This window comes from Hemicordylus capensis, chromosome 4 (genome assembly GCF_027244095.1).
Source record: "Hemicordylus capensis ecotype Gifberg chromosome 4, rHemCap1.1.pri, whole genome shotgun sequence".
NCBI classification, from domain to species: Eukaryota; Metazoa; Chordata; class Lepidosauria; order Squamata; family Cordylidae; genus Hemicordylus; species Hemicordylus capensis.
Genome location: NC_069660.1, coordinates 212,053,090 through 212,068,473, shown reverse-complemented (window position 1 = coordinate 212,068,473; position 15,384 = coordinate 212,053,090). Strand labels below are relative to the sequence as shown.

The 15,384-nt window shown below is 46.1% G+C and overlaps 2 protein-coding genes across 19 annotated transcripts in view; both read left to right on the top strand.

The window, feature by feature from the left end:
- The first annotated feature begins 555 nt into the window (after nucleotides 1–555).
- Nucleotides 556–5,987, top strand: LOC128324571 (uncharacterized). Its single transcript, XM_053249298.1, has 8 exons — nucleotides 556–681; nucleotides 1,184–1,207; nucleotides 1,939–1,973; nucleotides 3,205–3,885; nucleotides 4,059–4,184; nucleotides 4,364–4,405; nucleotides 4,489–4,725; nucleotides 5,691–5,987. The coding sequence occupies exons 1-8, from the start codon at nucleotides 650–652 to the stop codon at nucleotides 5,864–5,866; spliced, it is 1,353 nt and encodes a 450-aa protein (XP_053105273.1). The 5' UTR covers nucleotides 556–649; the 3' UTR covers nucleotides 5,867–5,987.
- A 6,162-nt stretch (nucleotides 5,988–12,149) lies between these two features.
- Nucleotides 12,150–15,384, top strand: part of MAK (male germ cell associated kinase) — a 62,278-nt gene continuing 59,043 nt past the window's right edge. For all 18 annotated transcript variants that reach the window (XR_008306344.1, XR_008306348.1, XR_008306349.1 and 15 more), the window contains exon 1: nucleotides 12,150–12,299. The gene's annotated coding sequence lies outside the window, so the exon portion shown is untranslated. The remainder of the gene's footprint in view (nucleotides 12,300–15,384) is intronic.

The window sequence follows — 15,384 nt, the reverse complement described above, 5'->3', positions numbered from 1 at the left end:
GGGCTGCAGCCACTGCTAGTGCAGAGTTATAATAAACCTGCATGAGTCCTCTGTAACATCTGAGTCCTCTGTAACTCATGAAAGAGTGCAAAGGCAACAGCTACACCCACTGCATGTCCCCAGCATCTGGGATTCAGCCTGTGCACCTGGAGGTTCTCTATAGCCATCCTGACTAATCGCCACAGAGGGGCCTCTCCTCCTCCATGAATGTTTCTAACCCCCTTTTAAACCCATCTAAGCCAGGGATCATCACAACACCTTTTTTGTGTATTCTGAACGGAGACAGGCCTTAGTGCTAAATGTGATGTAGAGGGATTTCCTAGCTAAGGGACTTCAGCAAGTGATTAGGTGGAAAACATGTAGGGAGCAGGGAGGGCAGGACAGGGGTGACTCTCCCCTGGTGCTTTGACACTTTGGGCTGCACAACCAAGACAGTGTTTGGATTCAAACCAGAACCAGCATGGCCAGTAACTGATCTTGCGATCTCACAATCAGCCACAGAATTCTGCTGTCATGGTTCCCCATGGAGACCTGTGAGGATTCTGCAGGAGGCTCACTTGGCAGCTTTCTAGATAAGCTGGAGCATCATTGATAAGTTGGCTGTCTTTGGCTGTCCATTTATCATCAGCTTATCATCTCACCTGTCAGGATGGGTGGCTGCTGGTCATGGGTGAACTGTAGGTAAGTCTCCGGCATGATGGGGAAGCAAAATCTAATGGCTGCCTGGACTTGGTTTTTAAAGATGCCCTTCCATTGTTTTACATGCGATTGTGCTCTCTATGTGAACTTCAGTGGTCACAAGTTCACCACCAGTATTCACACCACACACCTTCTCCTTGAAATGTAGGTGGCCCTCGAAGGTCACTTGCTGGGCTGATTTCCGCTGTATTTCTTTTTTTTTTTTTTTAATTTTTTTATTGGTTTTTACAATATCTTAACAATCCCGTTACATCTAATTAAGTAAATATTGTCTTCCTGCTCACCACTGTATTTCTTAAGCTTGCAGGTCCTAGACCCGTGAAATGACCTGGCTGGCCGCTATGGGCCCACTTGGGGTTTTTTGGGGGGGTGGGGGGGAATCCTGCCCACCAGTTGAAGCTGACTTCGAAAGCTGCCCTCTGCCAGCACCCCCATGTTATTTCCAAGAACATGCCTAACCTTTTCTTCTTTCATGTTCCCATAGGTCTCACCCAGAGGCAGAACCCAAGTGAGTTGCTTTTTTCCCTCTTCACTCCTCTTACTGCTTTTGGCTCTGGTGTGGCCAGCTAAAGGGATCGGGGTGGAGGGGGTGGGGGTTGTTCTGACATAGCCCATACCCAGGTAAAAGTGTGCCATCAAGTTGGTGTCGACTCCTGGTGACCACAGAGTCCTGTGGTTGTCTTTGGTAGAATACAGGAGGGGTTTACCATTGCCATCTCCCGCGCAGTGTGAGATGATGCCTTTCAGCATCTTCCTATATTGCTGCTGCCCGATATAGGTGTTTCCCATAGTCTGGGGAACATACTGGCGGGGATTCGAGTTGTCAGAAATTTAAACCCTCTTATTCCATTTTGTAAACAAAACAAAACATCATGTATGTTCTTTCAGCTGAAGTGTCCCCTTTTTGGGGTGGACTTTTTAAAAAGTTGAAAATCTTCTCTAGAGAGGGGTGGGAAAGCTGGCCTCATATCTATAAACTACAAGAGTGGGTGTGCCCCCTGCCCTGTCAACCAGTCAATCCCCAAGTGAAAACAATTTGAGCAAAATGCAGTGAGTGACTTTCAATAGCAATTACTTTCACTGTTCCCAGCCATGGAATCATCCAAAATTAGCAGGGCTTTCTAGAAGGATTATGGGTGAGGGCATGCTTGGGATGGCACAGCACCCCCTCGGATTACTGGGGGAACCCCTCAATATCCTGTGATTTGCTACTAAGAATGTTTCTCCTTATCTCTGCAGGAATGAAGATGAAGATGAAGAGGGGGCACAGACTGGTAAGTGGATGACGAGAGTGCATGCTTCTTCTCAGGGCTCCTCAACCCCCTAGGGAGTGTCTCCTTGGGGACCTGTTTCGTTTTGACAACGAAGAGAGATGGGCAGACGTCCATCTGATGGGTGAAGGGCAGGAGGGCAAGTTCAGCCACCTCTGTCCTTTGCTGCTGGCACTTGTTGCAGCCAAAATTGTTGGAGGAGACCAGGGGGCCCGGGCAAGTCACATCTGGAGACCCTCCCTTCTAGGAGGAGATGAGGAAAGGGCTGTGGAAGCAGGCAGGCAGGTTGGTCATTCTCCTTTCGAAGTGGTGCAATTCTGAAAAAGCCCTGCAAGAACCCTTTGCCCACACCCAGCCCCAAGACATCCTCTGGACCTTGTTCCCCTTCCTTGGAGAAGAGGAAGCTAAAGCATGCTGGTGTCTTGTTTCCACAGCTGGTGTCTTGTTTCCTAGTCCCTTAGCTAGGACCCATGTAATTGGACAATTGGAGGATCACCTGCTAACAAGGGCAACATTTCCTGGCCAATGAGCTCTGAGATCAGTCCAAAGAGACTCTTTCTTTCTCTGATCCTAGTTTTCTGCCCCTCGGAGCTGGGCCTGCATTCCTCAGATCATAGCTATGCTTCCTACTTATGGCATCCAGGCAGATTTTCAAGCCCCACCCCTACCCCCGCACATAGGTCAAAAGGCTGTAACTGGGGGTTGTTGCTTCAGCCAGAGAGCAAATGCATTGTTTAGTCCATGTGAACCATCAGCTCCCACTCTGCTCAAAGGAGAAGCCTCTTTCCTCACAGGTATGAAGAAAGAGGGCCCATAGTCCAGTAGTGGAACCAGTGCTTTGCATGCACAAGGTCTTGGGTTGAGTCTTCTTCATCTTCTGTTAACGGATCTTAGCTAGCCAGGGAGAGGCTTCTGCCCAAGAGCGGCTGTCAGCCAGAGTAGGGCAAAGTGGGCCAGGGGTATGACTTGGTGGAAGGCAGCTGCATTGGTATGTTCAGCAGATAGAGCCTGGCCATTGCACTCCCTTCTGAAGCGTAGTTGGTGAGGGCTGTCTTGCTAGTGCTATGCAATGTATTCCTCTTCATCCCTTGCTTGTTTCCTTGGGTGGACCACCTCACCCACAATCCCATGCTGCACCCCAGCTTGTTAACCTAGGCAGAAAGGGGAGGCAATTTCTATCAGGGCAATGGGCCATCCTCATTTCCAGATTCCTGCTTTATTTCCTCTCTTTCAGGTCATCCCAGAAATCCGGCCCATGTTGCCCCAAATCCTGGGGGACCCACGTTGCATCATATTCTGGGGGACCCTCGGAGGGAAGAGCCCAATGAGGCAACCTTGGTGCCAGAACCCCTTCCAGGACTTCATTTCCCCACTGACATTCTGGGGAAAGAGCTCAATAAGGAAGCCTCAAACCTAGGATCCCTTCCAGAACCTCACGTCCCCACAGATATTCTGGAGGAAGAGCTCAATGATGAAACATCGGTGCCAGGATCCCTTCCAGGACCTTGCATCACCAATGATGTTCTTGGGGAAGAGACCAATGAGGCAACCTTGGTGCCAGGATCCCTTCCAATACTTTGTGTCCCCGCTGACATTCTGTGGAAAGAGGTCAATGAGGAAACCTCAGTGCCAGGATCCCTTTCAGGACCTCTCATTTCCACTAATATTCTCGAGGAAACGCTCAAAGAGGAAACCTCGATGCCAGGATCCCTTCCAGGACCTCACATCACCAATGACATTCGGGGGGAAGAGGTCAATGAGGAAACCTCAGTGCCAGGTCCTTCCATCCCCACTGGCACTCCAAAGGAAGAAGCTTTTGTGTCTGAGCCCTTACCAGAGCCTTCCATTGCTGACAATGATCTTGAGAAAGAAATAGAAATCCTCAAAGGATTACAGAATGACTATGTCCAGCGGAGTAAGTATTGTGGCACCTCAGATCCCTTTTGCATAGACACCCAGCACAAAGTTCAGCTGGAGTTTTGATAGTCAGCCCAGATGATGGACCAAGCACTAGCACTGCCCTTTTTTGCAAGACACCAGCACTCAGCCTGGTCAGAACATACAACATTTTTGCTCTCTTTGTTGCAGAAATGAGGGTTCGCCGCATTTCCCAAGAGTTCCCTCGTTCTCTCCGGGCCATTAATCTGCAAATCGGACACGCACGAACAAGGCTCATCCGCAGTGAAGTTCGGCTGCAGCGGTGGGGAAAGGAAGGTACGTTTGCAGCACACCCCTGAAGTTGCTGCCGGGCTAAAAATGGCTCTTTTTCTCTCTGTTTCCTTCTCCTGAATGTTGAAATGTTTGATTTGAGTCTGCATCTAAGTTTTGGAGGGGAGGCCTGTGGGTGGGTTGTCAGTGCTTGCTGAAGTGTTCCTTCGTTTTCTGTTTTTCAGGTGACCAAGCTCTGATGCCTGTAATTCAGACAGCTTCTCGTGGTGAGCAGTGAGGGCAAGTGATGGCGGGTGTGGTAGTATGCCAGCGTTTGCGGCTGACAACTGTTGCTTCTTCTCTCTTGCAGATGTTCCTGAAGGCCCTGCTGCGTGTCTCCGCCCCCCTGGGTCCAGTTCATCATTATCTTCGGCCTCGCTGGAAGTTGGCTCCATCCCACCCTCCGCCTCCACCTCTTCTTTCCTCCTGCATCCCTCTCCCCCTCCCCCTCCCCCTCCTTCCCCACTTCCACTAGAGCCAGACCTCAGCAATGTGAGAGAAACTCTCCAGAGTTTGATGGATTTGCAGTTCCATCAGTTGAATGACCGTAAGTTTCACAGAGGCAGCACCCCTTTTCCATCCTCATTGTTGTTTTACAATCTAAAACACTTATAGTCTAAAAACAGAGATGGGCAAGCAATAGAGGAAGGAGAGGGAAGTTGAGGTGGGACAAGCAGGGGAACGATGTGTATGTATTTCAGCTGCACCTCCGTAGGACCAGGGAGACGCGGGTTTGAATTCTCATTCAGCCATGAACCTCGCTGGGTGACTTTGGGCCAGTCACTTGTCCCGCAGTCTAACTTAACTCTTAGGATTGTTAGGAGGAAAAAATAACCATGTATACCTCCCTGAACTGATTGAGGAAGAGCAGAATGTGAATACTAAATTCATGAATGCTGATAATATGAATGCTAATATCAGCCCTTTTGAATTCAAGCTGGGCTGAAACAGGAAACCAAGGAGGATGACATACAATTGTGCTTATCATAATCCTCCTTATAGCATCGTCCATGTACATGGGCAAAAGTTCCCGGTCACCAGGAGCATACAGTCTAAAGTTTGGCTTTGGAGAGAGAAGTGAGGAAGAGGAAGAAAGCATAAGGGGCATTCAGTTCAAGCTGATGGAGCTGCCTCTGCTGAGGCATTAAGCCAAAAGCTGCACAGAGGAGGTGGGTTGCATTGGAAGGATAGGAGAGAGATGTGGGCCCACATGAGTGGCGGTTCCAGACCCAAGGGTCAGCGAGGGAGAAGAAAAGGAGTAGTTTTAGAAAGCAGGAGACCTCCAGGTGGCTGAAGACAGAAGCTGGAGGAGCAAAAACCAACCTGACGGCGTGCAAGTTGGGGGAGGGGGGAGGATCAGTGCAGAGGGATAGGGTGGGGCATAGCCATGGAGGGTTTTCAAGGTAGAGATGGGAAGTCCGTGCTGGGCATGGAAAGGGACTAGAAGTCAGTGCAGGGACTGGTATTGTGGAGGACAGGCCCCCTGACCCTGTTTGTTTTCTTTCCTTCAAGGCCAAAGAGACCTCCGCAGCTGCCAGGAATGTGTGCAAAACCTCAAGGCACTGAGGGGACAGCTCCGGAGACTGCGGAGCAGACTGGCAAGGGTGGAAGCCACCATGGGGATCCTGGTTCCTCCAAGGGAGCTGGATGTTGAGGAGGAAAAAGAGGAAGACCCAAACCAGCAATAAAATGCTGCATATTTATTTTAAAAATAGTAAACATTTGTTTTAATAGGATGGGATGTAGATATAAAAGCAATAGAACATGCATATTTACTGCTTAAAATTTAAAAGTTGATTTTAAAGAAAATCAAGTTGTCTTACTTTGAATATTCTTTGGGCTGAGTTGGGTAAAATGTCTTTGGGTCAAACCCAGCCACAGAAAAGGCTCTATGGCCAGTCCACTTGGGGCCAAGAGATGTTCTGAGGAGTTCAAGAGGTAGCTCAAGATAGACTGCTCCTTGCCAGGAGGTTTATACAGAGCTTGTCTGCCCCAATATGTATGGCTAGGAGGCCTGATTTTGGCCCTAAAGAGGGATCTGCCTCTTGTGGAAGAGGATTGAGTGGTGATGCAGAAGGGGAAGCTTGATTTAGGGCAGGGCTGCACAACACCAGCCCTCCAGCTGCTGTTTGAATACAGTTCCCATCAACCCTGACTTTTGGCTAGTGCGACTGGGGACTATGGGAGCTGTAACCCAACAACAGCTGGAAGGCCCAAGTGGTGCAGCCCTGGGTTAGGTGAACCACTCAGGGCTGCTGGGTGGCAGGAATAATGGAAACAAGGCCAAGTGTTCCAAATGGGAAGGAGGCCAAACATTATTCTCCAGCCCCCTTATTTTCCACCAAGAGCCAAAGCAGCAGCTAGAGGCTTGGATCCAGGCAAAGAGTCAAGCTGAGTGACTGATTTGGCCCTGGGGGAGCAGCTAGGAGGTGCCCCCCCATTTCCTTTGCAGGAAGAAAAGCCATGGGGGTGGCTCTCTGTAGAGCATGACACTCTGAGTAGAGAACAAAAAAAGGCAACCTCCATATCGGCCTCCTCCCAGGGCCTTCCAGCCCTGCTGATCTTCCAAGGAAAGAACCAAAAGAAGCAACCTCCATATCAGATCCCCTTTGAGGATGTTCCATCCCTGCTGATCTTCCAAGGAAAGAACCCAAAAGAAGCACCCTCTGTATTAGGCCCTCTCCCAGGGCCTTCCATCCCTGCTGAGACTCAAGAGAAAAGGACCTAAAGAGGCAAACTCTGCATCGGTTCCCCATCCAGGACATCCCATCCCTGCTATGGGAAATCTCCCAAGTATGGGCAATCCACACTTGGGGGAAAGAACTCAAAGAGACAGGAGACGACCTCTATATCATGGAAGCTCTGCACCAGACCTCCACCCAGGGCAATCCATCCCTGTTGATACTCCAGGGAAAGACAATGACGAGGCACCCTATGTAGCAGGCCCCCTCCCAAATGCAGGATCAGCAATGAGAATATACTTTTAGTCTCCAGGCCATTTTTCTGCAAGAGGAGAGAGAAGGAAAGCCTGAATTGGAACACTTGTCACTGCAGATGGTAGGTTTGATATGACTGTAAAATAAGACAGCAATGCAGGAAATGCTGCATTTGAGCCTATCTTAGCTACACAGCTCAGTGACCAAATGCCTGTCCTTGACCATCTCTAAGAGCCCTTAAAGATGGTCAAGGACAAAGACATGTTTGCTCTTGATGCTCATCGTGCATGCACTGGGAAGAGTCATTAGAATCAACAGAGCCTTGTGAATGGGATACATTGGGCTTAGTACCTAGAAAAACACTTTAGCATAAGAGTGCTGTGTCCATGAATACAAAAAGGTGATGTTTCAAACAAATGGTGAGCCTGAATCCGACAGCTCTAGGAAACTACTTTGTTACTCTGACAATGATTCAGGAATATCATCCAATCTTCAACGTCGGGTTTATTTGAAAAGTGAAGAGAGAGTTTCTGTAATCCTGGCACCATTATTACATTTTATTAACACCGACAGGCATACATTGATTTTCTTGAAAGGATTCAATATCCTGGCCCAGAATGACCAACATTTAAGCTACTAAAGTTTTCAACTTTAGAGAAATAAAAAGCTCAAGGAGATAGGACTGTTTTGGATGCTCTTTAGTAATCATTGAACTACTTTAATAGAATTTCCTTATTCTGCTGAACCAGATGGCTGAATTCTGAAAGCACATTTAGCTAATAGTTTCTCCCCCCCACCGCCCCTCTTCTTCTGATAGGGAATAGTTAGTTCATATCTTTATCAATATATGCCAGCCCAGGACCAACTCCAAAAGTAAATGGGATATTTGGCCCAGGGGTTGGGGAGCCAACAAATGAGCAACTGAAAGTCCCTTGCTGTTGCCTAGCAACTAATACACATCCCTTTGCCTTGGCTCAGCAAAATTGTGCCAAATCAGATCTTGACATGGCTATCACCATGACAGTGACTGGAACAAGGCAAGAAAGGATGCATCTTGTCAAGAGAAAGGCACATTGCCTGCATTCCTCCACAGGATTTCCCAGCACTCTCTATGTAGGGATTGAAGTGTCCAGGTTTTAAAAAAATGCTTGATTTGACTTAACTTCCAGTTAACAGCGCAGAGGCTGCTCACAATCACAGCTACAATGAAGTCAGCTGACCCACTTCCATTGACTTTGGTAAAAGCAGTTCTGGAATGGCAGATTGCAGAAGCATTGTGGGTGGGTTGCCAAACTGCTGCTAGTGGGTGAAGATACAACACAGTAGTGGGTGAGGATACTGTGCAGTATATGGAGATGAGGAGTGTTCACCTGTGAGCAAGACACTGGAAAGTATGTCCCCAGACTGAGTCCACCTGGAGAAGGAGGTCTGGAGATCATGAAAGATTGGATGTTACCTAGCAAACAGAGATTTAATTCAGACAAGACAGACGTACTGGTGACCAGTAGGAGAAAACCTTGAACTGGCCAGCAACACACCTAAAAACTCTTACTTCTGAATCTAAACACCCAGAGACAGAAATTTGGGGCAGTCTACAAATTTGAAAAAAATAAATAAGTAACTTCTGGAAACCCAGTGACAAACTGAAAACTGAGCAGCACAAATAACTTCAGGCATAATTTGCTGGGGGTTATACAACTGATATATACTACAACTCTGATTTGTCATTGGCACTAGGGTGGGGGTGGACAGGGGTTGGGTCAGCCCCCCTCCCCAATTGAGAATTCCCCATTGAATTAAATGGGGATTACTCCCAGGTAAGTAGTTATAGGATTGCAGATTTTGACCGCCCTGGAAAAAGTCTTGCAGATGCTCATATTATCAGCAGTGTCATTGCTGCTTTCAAGAGTTATGCTTCACTACTGTGGCCGCATTCACACATAACGGGTGACCAGAGTTGGAGGGGGCTGCGGTTTCCTTACCATTACATCTGAACCCAGCCAATTCCAGTCCTGTCGGCAATGCGACCTGAGGTCATGCTGATGAGACTCCAGTTTGAACCTTCGGTTTGGAGTGAGGTTAAGCTGCTTCAAACCGAGGGTTAAGGTACCTTTTCATCTGAATGTGGCACTGGAGGCTGCATTTGGCTGAACTGGAATTGAGGGAGGATGCCCCTATCTCTCCCTCCCTGATTGGCTGTGCAGGCTGTCCTTCTGTAAAGAAGGAAGCCTGCACAACCAGCTCCCCCACCTCACTGCAGTCTTGCTGACTGCAGAAAGGATGCTTTCCTGAACGTCCAAATTCAGATAGGAGGGGGGAGGGACACAGAATCACGGGTCCATTCACGTTGCTTGTGAATGTGGTCTGTATCTCAAGCACCTCCTAGAAATCCGACATCTGGGACTTCTCTGGAAAACAGAATCCCTGTACACAGTATGCCAGCCTTCCTTTTCTACTGTGTCGCTATGTACCAAATGTTCTCTTAAATTCCTTGTCCTTTTGTAAATAATAAGTGGCTTCTCCTTGCAGGCAGGTATGCCCTGTAGAATTTGCCAATGCTGCTGATTTTTTTTTTTTTTAAGGCTATACTCATGAAGTCAAAGGTCAAACTGCAAACCACAGATTTGGGTGTAGATTTTGGATTTTTAACCCTAACTAGTTCTTCCCTGTTCATGGCAAGAGGTTTGTTTTTGGCAGCTTTTATTGTCTTCCCTTGGAAAATCTCTAGCCACTAAGTTGATTTCCAACTTTTCTGCTTCCAACAGGAAATGGGAACTTTCAGAATAATTCCTTCTCAAATGTAAAAACTGACCGTAAGGCAAATTGTTTCTTATGTGTTTAGGATGTGAACTATCATATTGCAAATATGTATTTCTATCCGTGGACTTCTTACCAATAGTGGTGTTTAGACTTCCTTCCTCTTTATATACAAGAACATCCAAATAGTTCATACATCTTAAATCATATTGCATCTCAAATATCAAATTGGTATCTCTGTTATTGGGCCAACTATTGAAATCTCTTAATTGGTTCACATTGCCATGACATAAAACAAAGACGTTATCTATATAGCTACCAAAGAATCAAAACGTTCAGAAATGGATTATGTGAGAAAATGTGTTTGTTCTCAAAGTTATACATATTTAAGTTTGCCACTTCTGGTGCCATGGTGGACCCCATAGCTGTCCCTTTGGTTTACAAATAGTATTTACCATTAAAAGAGAAAAAGTTTTGAAATAACACATTCTCTGCCAAAGATATAATGAAATGAGTGTGGGCATATTTTGTCTGTTCTGTTAAGCGTATTTTCAATGATCACAAATGCCTCGTGTTGAGGAATACTCAACAAGATTTTAGATCTAAAGTGACCAAAATGTCCTCTTCCTGTACATAATTGTGGATAATTTATTGATAAAAATCAATCAAATCTCATATATATGATCTCATTATTGGTACAAAGGTTTTAAGAAATCGTCCACATATTGGGAGAGTGGTTCCAAAACAGAATTATTGGTGGACATTATAGGATGCCCTGGTATTAGAAACCCAGTTTTGTGTATCTTAGTTAAAATATACAACACCGGTGTTCTTGGCTTATACAAAAATTCATATTCACGTATTGTGATATTTCCCATCCCTAGACCTTTCTCTAGAATTACCATGATTTTAGGCTGTATGGAAATTAATGGAATTTTGGCACATAATTGATATGTAGGAGCATAGGAAACTGCCATATACTGAGTCAGACCATTGGTCTTTCTAGCTCAGTATTGTCTTCACAGACTGGCAGCAGCTTCTCCAAGGTTGCAGGCAGGAATTTCTCTCAGCCCTATCTTGGAGAAGCCAGGGAGGGAACTTTGAACCTTCTGCTCTTCCCAGAGTGGCTTCATCCCCTGAGGGGAATATCTTGCAGTGCTTACACATCAAGTCTCCCATTCATATGCAACCAGGGCAGACCCTGCTTAGCTATGGGGACAAGTCATGCTTGCTAACAGAAGACCAGCTCTCCGCACTTTGCTTTGGTTTGCTTTGCTAAAGAGAGTACCAACCCATGGCCCTAAAGGACTCTGTGGCAGTCTGCATAACAACCTGAGCTAGCATCAGTTTCCATACTCTTGTGTGAGCACTGTCTGTAAGATATTCTCTTTAGGGAATAGAGCCGCTCTGGGACAAGCATCTAGGTTCCAAGTTCCCTCCTTGATATCTCCAAAATAGGGCTGAGAAAGACTCCTGCCTGCAGCCTTGGAGAAACTGCTGCCAGTCTGTGTAGACAATACTGAGCTAGACGGACCCATGGTCTGACTCAGTATATGGCAGCTTCCTATGTTTCTATCTATCCTGTTCGAATTATCTATTTTGCTTATATCCCACCGTTAGAATATTATTTCTTAGGACCACCTTCAATTGTCATTAAAAGTGGCAATAATCCACCCAAAAACCTAACACTACATTAAAAAACAACACACTACCCTGCAAGAAAACAAATGGTTTAGAAGCAGCAAGACCAGGAAAGCCAATAGCACAAACTAAAAATGAGCTGTGCCTTCCAGAATACAAATGCTTTAAAGGCCCGTTTACGAGCGGAGAGCGTGCCCGTGTGATGGACCTTCCCAATCCCAGGGAAGGAATTCCAGAAGGGGGGCACTGCCAAAAAGGCCACGAAGCGCCTAATGAAGGCCTTTGATTCTCGTATACACACGAGAGAATTATCACCAGCTCGAAAAGCAGCGCGCGGACGACTTTTTGCCTTTCTGCGGGTTGCGTATACAGTCACGTGCTCAGAGCTCGAGCACCGCCCGCCAGCTGTGCGAACCCAGAAACAGCGAAAAGACAAGCGTGGGTTAACTCGGCCGTTCCCGAAACGTGGTCCATTCAGCCAATCACAACTGCGAAAGATCGTGAGCGTGCGAACGCCCTCTTCCTCTATCCATCGGCCTGTCCCTGCGTCTCCACCTTCTCTTGGCTCCGCCCCCTTCGTGCGTGCGCTATACACGCCTTGATGGCGGCTCGGTGATTCGCTAAGCGTGCTGTTGCCTAGGCGACGGGTCGCCGCCGGAGCAGAGCCCCGCCGCAGGTAGAGTCGTTGGAGCTGCCGGCAGTTCATAGGTTGGGATGAGGCAGCTGAGAGAAGAAGGACCCGGAGGGGGAGGCCCCGGCAGCTCCACAGGCAGCCAGGAGCGCAACAGTGAGTGTGGGGCAAACCAGGGTGGCGGCGGGGTAGCTAGAGGTCGAAGAGATGGCGGGTTGGAAGAAGTCTGAGCGGTGGGACAGGAAGTCCACGGCTTCCCCCTTCTCTCGGGAAATCACCATTGAGTCCTGTCCCAATTTGCCTACTCCAGGATCTTTTACTCCAAAACAAATGGTTTAATGTGGTGATCATATCTTACAATCCGATCCCATACATGCTCTGTGCCTGGTCTCAGAAGTAAGACCGAGCCCCCTTTATGCTGCTATCTTGTATGCACTTTAACACAGTAGGACTTAACCTACGTGCTGGAAGTGCCTGGAGTTGCAATCTTAGTGCACGATCCAGGCAAAGTGAATAACCGCTGGTGCCATCAGTTTCAGTGGGAAATATCTAATCACGTGTTTAACGTTCCTGTTGAAAATGGTACTCGACTCTGGCAAGGTTGTTTCCTGTAATTAGGTGTCTAGCAAAACAGCACTACACATTTTGTAAAAGTCCCCCTGCCTCCCAATTTGTAGGCTTCAAATGTTGCCTATGTATGTGGTGGGAGTTTGAGGTATGCTACAGTTCCTCTTTCTAAAATAAAATAAAATAATATTTACTCCTAAGCAAGCCATTTTCTGTTAATTTCACAACACAAAACTAGATGTTTTCTGACAGTTTTAGATCTTGGCATGTGTGGGATGCGGTTGGATGAGACCAATGGATTTCATGGTGGAAGAGGTTGTTCTTCAGTTCACAATTGACTAAAACTAAATCACAATCTGTTAGATCTTTTTCATAGGAAAAATATTTGTATGTACTATTATAACATATTTAACCTAATATTGAGAAATCTAATGTTTCTGCTTATTCAAAGACAAATTCAAAGTGTGACTGTGAGATTAAGCATACTTGGCACCTAATGCTATGAAGAGAAATCCTGTGTTGATTTCAGTGCATTTAGGTGGGCCTAACTTTGCATAAGATTGGACTGTGCTTGGAAATACCTTCCACTGAAATCAGTGGAAACATTGTCAAGTACATATAGTTAACACCAGGCTGTAAGGAAATCACTGGAAGAATCTTGAATCCTTTTTATTTCTAGCTGTGTTGAAGAAAATGTAACAAAGTGGGGAAAGTGCCTTCTCTTAATTATGAACATTGATGAGAGATGAACATATGCCAAGGAGAGGTGATCTTAAGAATGTCCTCCAATCATAAACTGAAGGCTACACACCTTTCACATAAATGAAAGGATGTGAAATGACTGTCTTACTGCCTTGGATACCACTTGTCACTGTTTAGCAATAGCAGCAGTTTGCCCTGTACAAGTAAACAAGGAAAGAAAACATGAGCAAGATAAAGCCTTTTCAGTTTTCCCCAGCTGTTAATGGAAGCAGGAGTGTTGACTGTGTATTATCACACTCTTGTGAAAGATTTGTGGAAAATGTTAGTTGTTGCATATGCTAAATTGAAGGAGTGGATTCTCTGGTCGTGTGTGTGTTTAATACAATACTTATGAATGTGTGCTTCTGTATATGGGAGGCAAATCTGATCTAGACTGTATTAATCTTAGCCTTCTGAAAGGAGCCTTCTTAAATGTTCTTTCCAGATTAAAGAACCAAATAATAATGAACTATGTGACTGGTGAAGCCAGTGGCAAAATTGCTTGCAGGTTGAACATGATCAGGCCTCCAATTGCTTAGTATTCATGAGGCCAGTCTTTGATTTTTATCTGTGAGAACTAAGATGAAACTCAAGTGATCGGTGTGACCTGCTTTTCGGTGACAAAATGATAGGTGGAAAGAGTCTTCTTTGAAAGTGTCACGTTTAACATTCACTGGATATAGTCAGAGAGGGTATCATAGGTGATGATTAGTTGCTGCCATGAATAAAGTCCATGATGCAGAAACCTGGAAGAAAGATATTACAATTCAGTTCTGTGAGCTGATGTGCCCAGCACATCTCAAAAGATCAAGCACTAACATCCCATAGTCAGCAGTAACTTTATGTACAGGGATTTGAATATTCTAAAGCAGGGGTTTCCTAACCTTGGGCCCTCAGATGTTGTTGGACTACAACTCCCATCATCCTCAGCCACAAAGGTCATATCTGGGGATGATAGGAGTTGTAGTCCAACAACATCTGGGGGCCCAAGGTTAAGAAACCCTGTTCTAAAGCATGATACTAGTCCCAGTACTTATCTCCTTGAGCCAGTGGTGGGACCCAACCTAGCTCTGGAGAAAAGGCAGTTATTGGCACTGCTGTGCTTTCCCTTAGCTCCTCTTTGACCCTGCTGTGTAGTGCAATGTGTTTGCTTTCAGCAAGGAGGGGAACTCAAGTTCCTAAGCTGTTCAGGGTTGTGTTGTAGTTTTTATCAATATGAGTGACATGCAGTTTTCACTACAAGTGAGGTAGAATTTGGAAGGCTTCACCACAGTTCTGCTTTGTCACAGTTGTTTAGCAGTAGCAGACAGTGCCTGAGTAGGTTTTATGACTGATGCCTGCAGAACAAAAACTACCTGCAGCAGAGAAATAATCATAGCTACAGTATCTTTATACTACCATTCAGTCCAATTCTCCTCACAAGACCCATCCTAACTTTGCCTCATTTCTCCCTATCTTGTAGAATACCCTTCAGGGTGGCTCATAAAACTTTATAACAACTACCCTCTCAGTGCTGTACTTAGAACAATCACATAATACATTATTTCTAGTCTCTTTTACAGAGTATGTGCTACAAAGCCTGGATTCAGCCTTTTCTACACAGTAGAGGTTATGGTGCAAGCAACAGTGCCCTGTAAGCATTCTAAACAGCGCCACTTCAATTTCCTCACCAGAGCTGCCTAAAGATCCTGGAGTTCCAAATATGTGGACAAGAATATCTGTACACTCTTCCCCCAATTGCCCCATTTTGCTGATGTTCCTTCTACTTTCCCCTAAGTTTGCTATTGATATCCTTTATGTCTGCTGTTTCCAGAAACTGCTGCCATTAAAGCCATCTGGGAATTGGGCTTTAGTTCAGTTGCATTTGCCCATATGAATCTGCCAGGGCCTTCCACTCATCATCTCAGGCCCTGCTCATGACCCTGCCACTGAC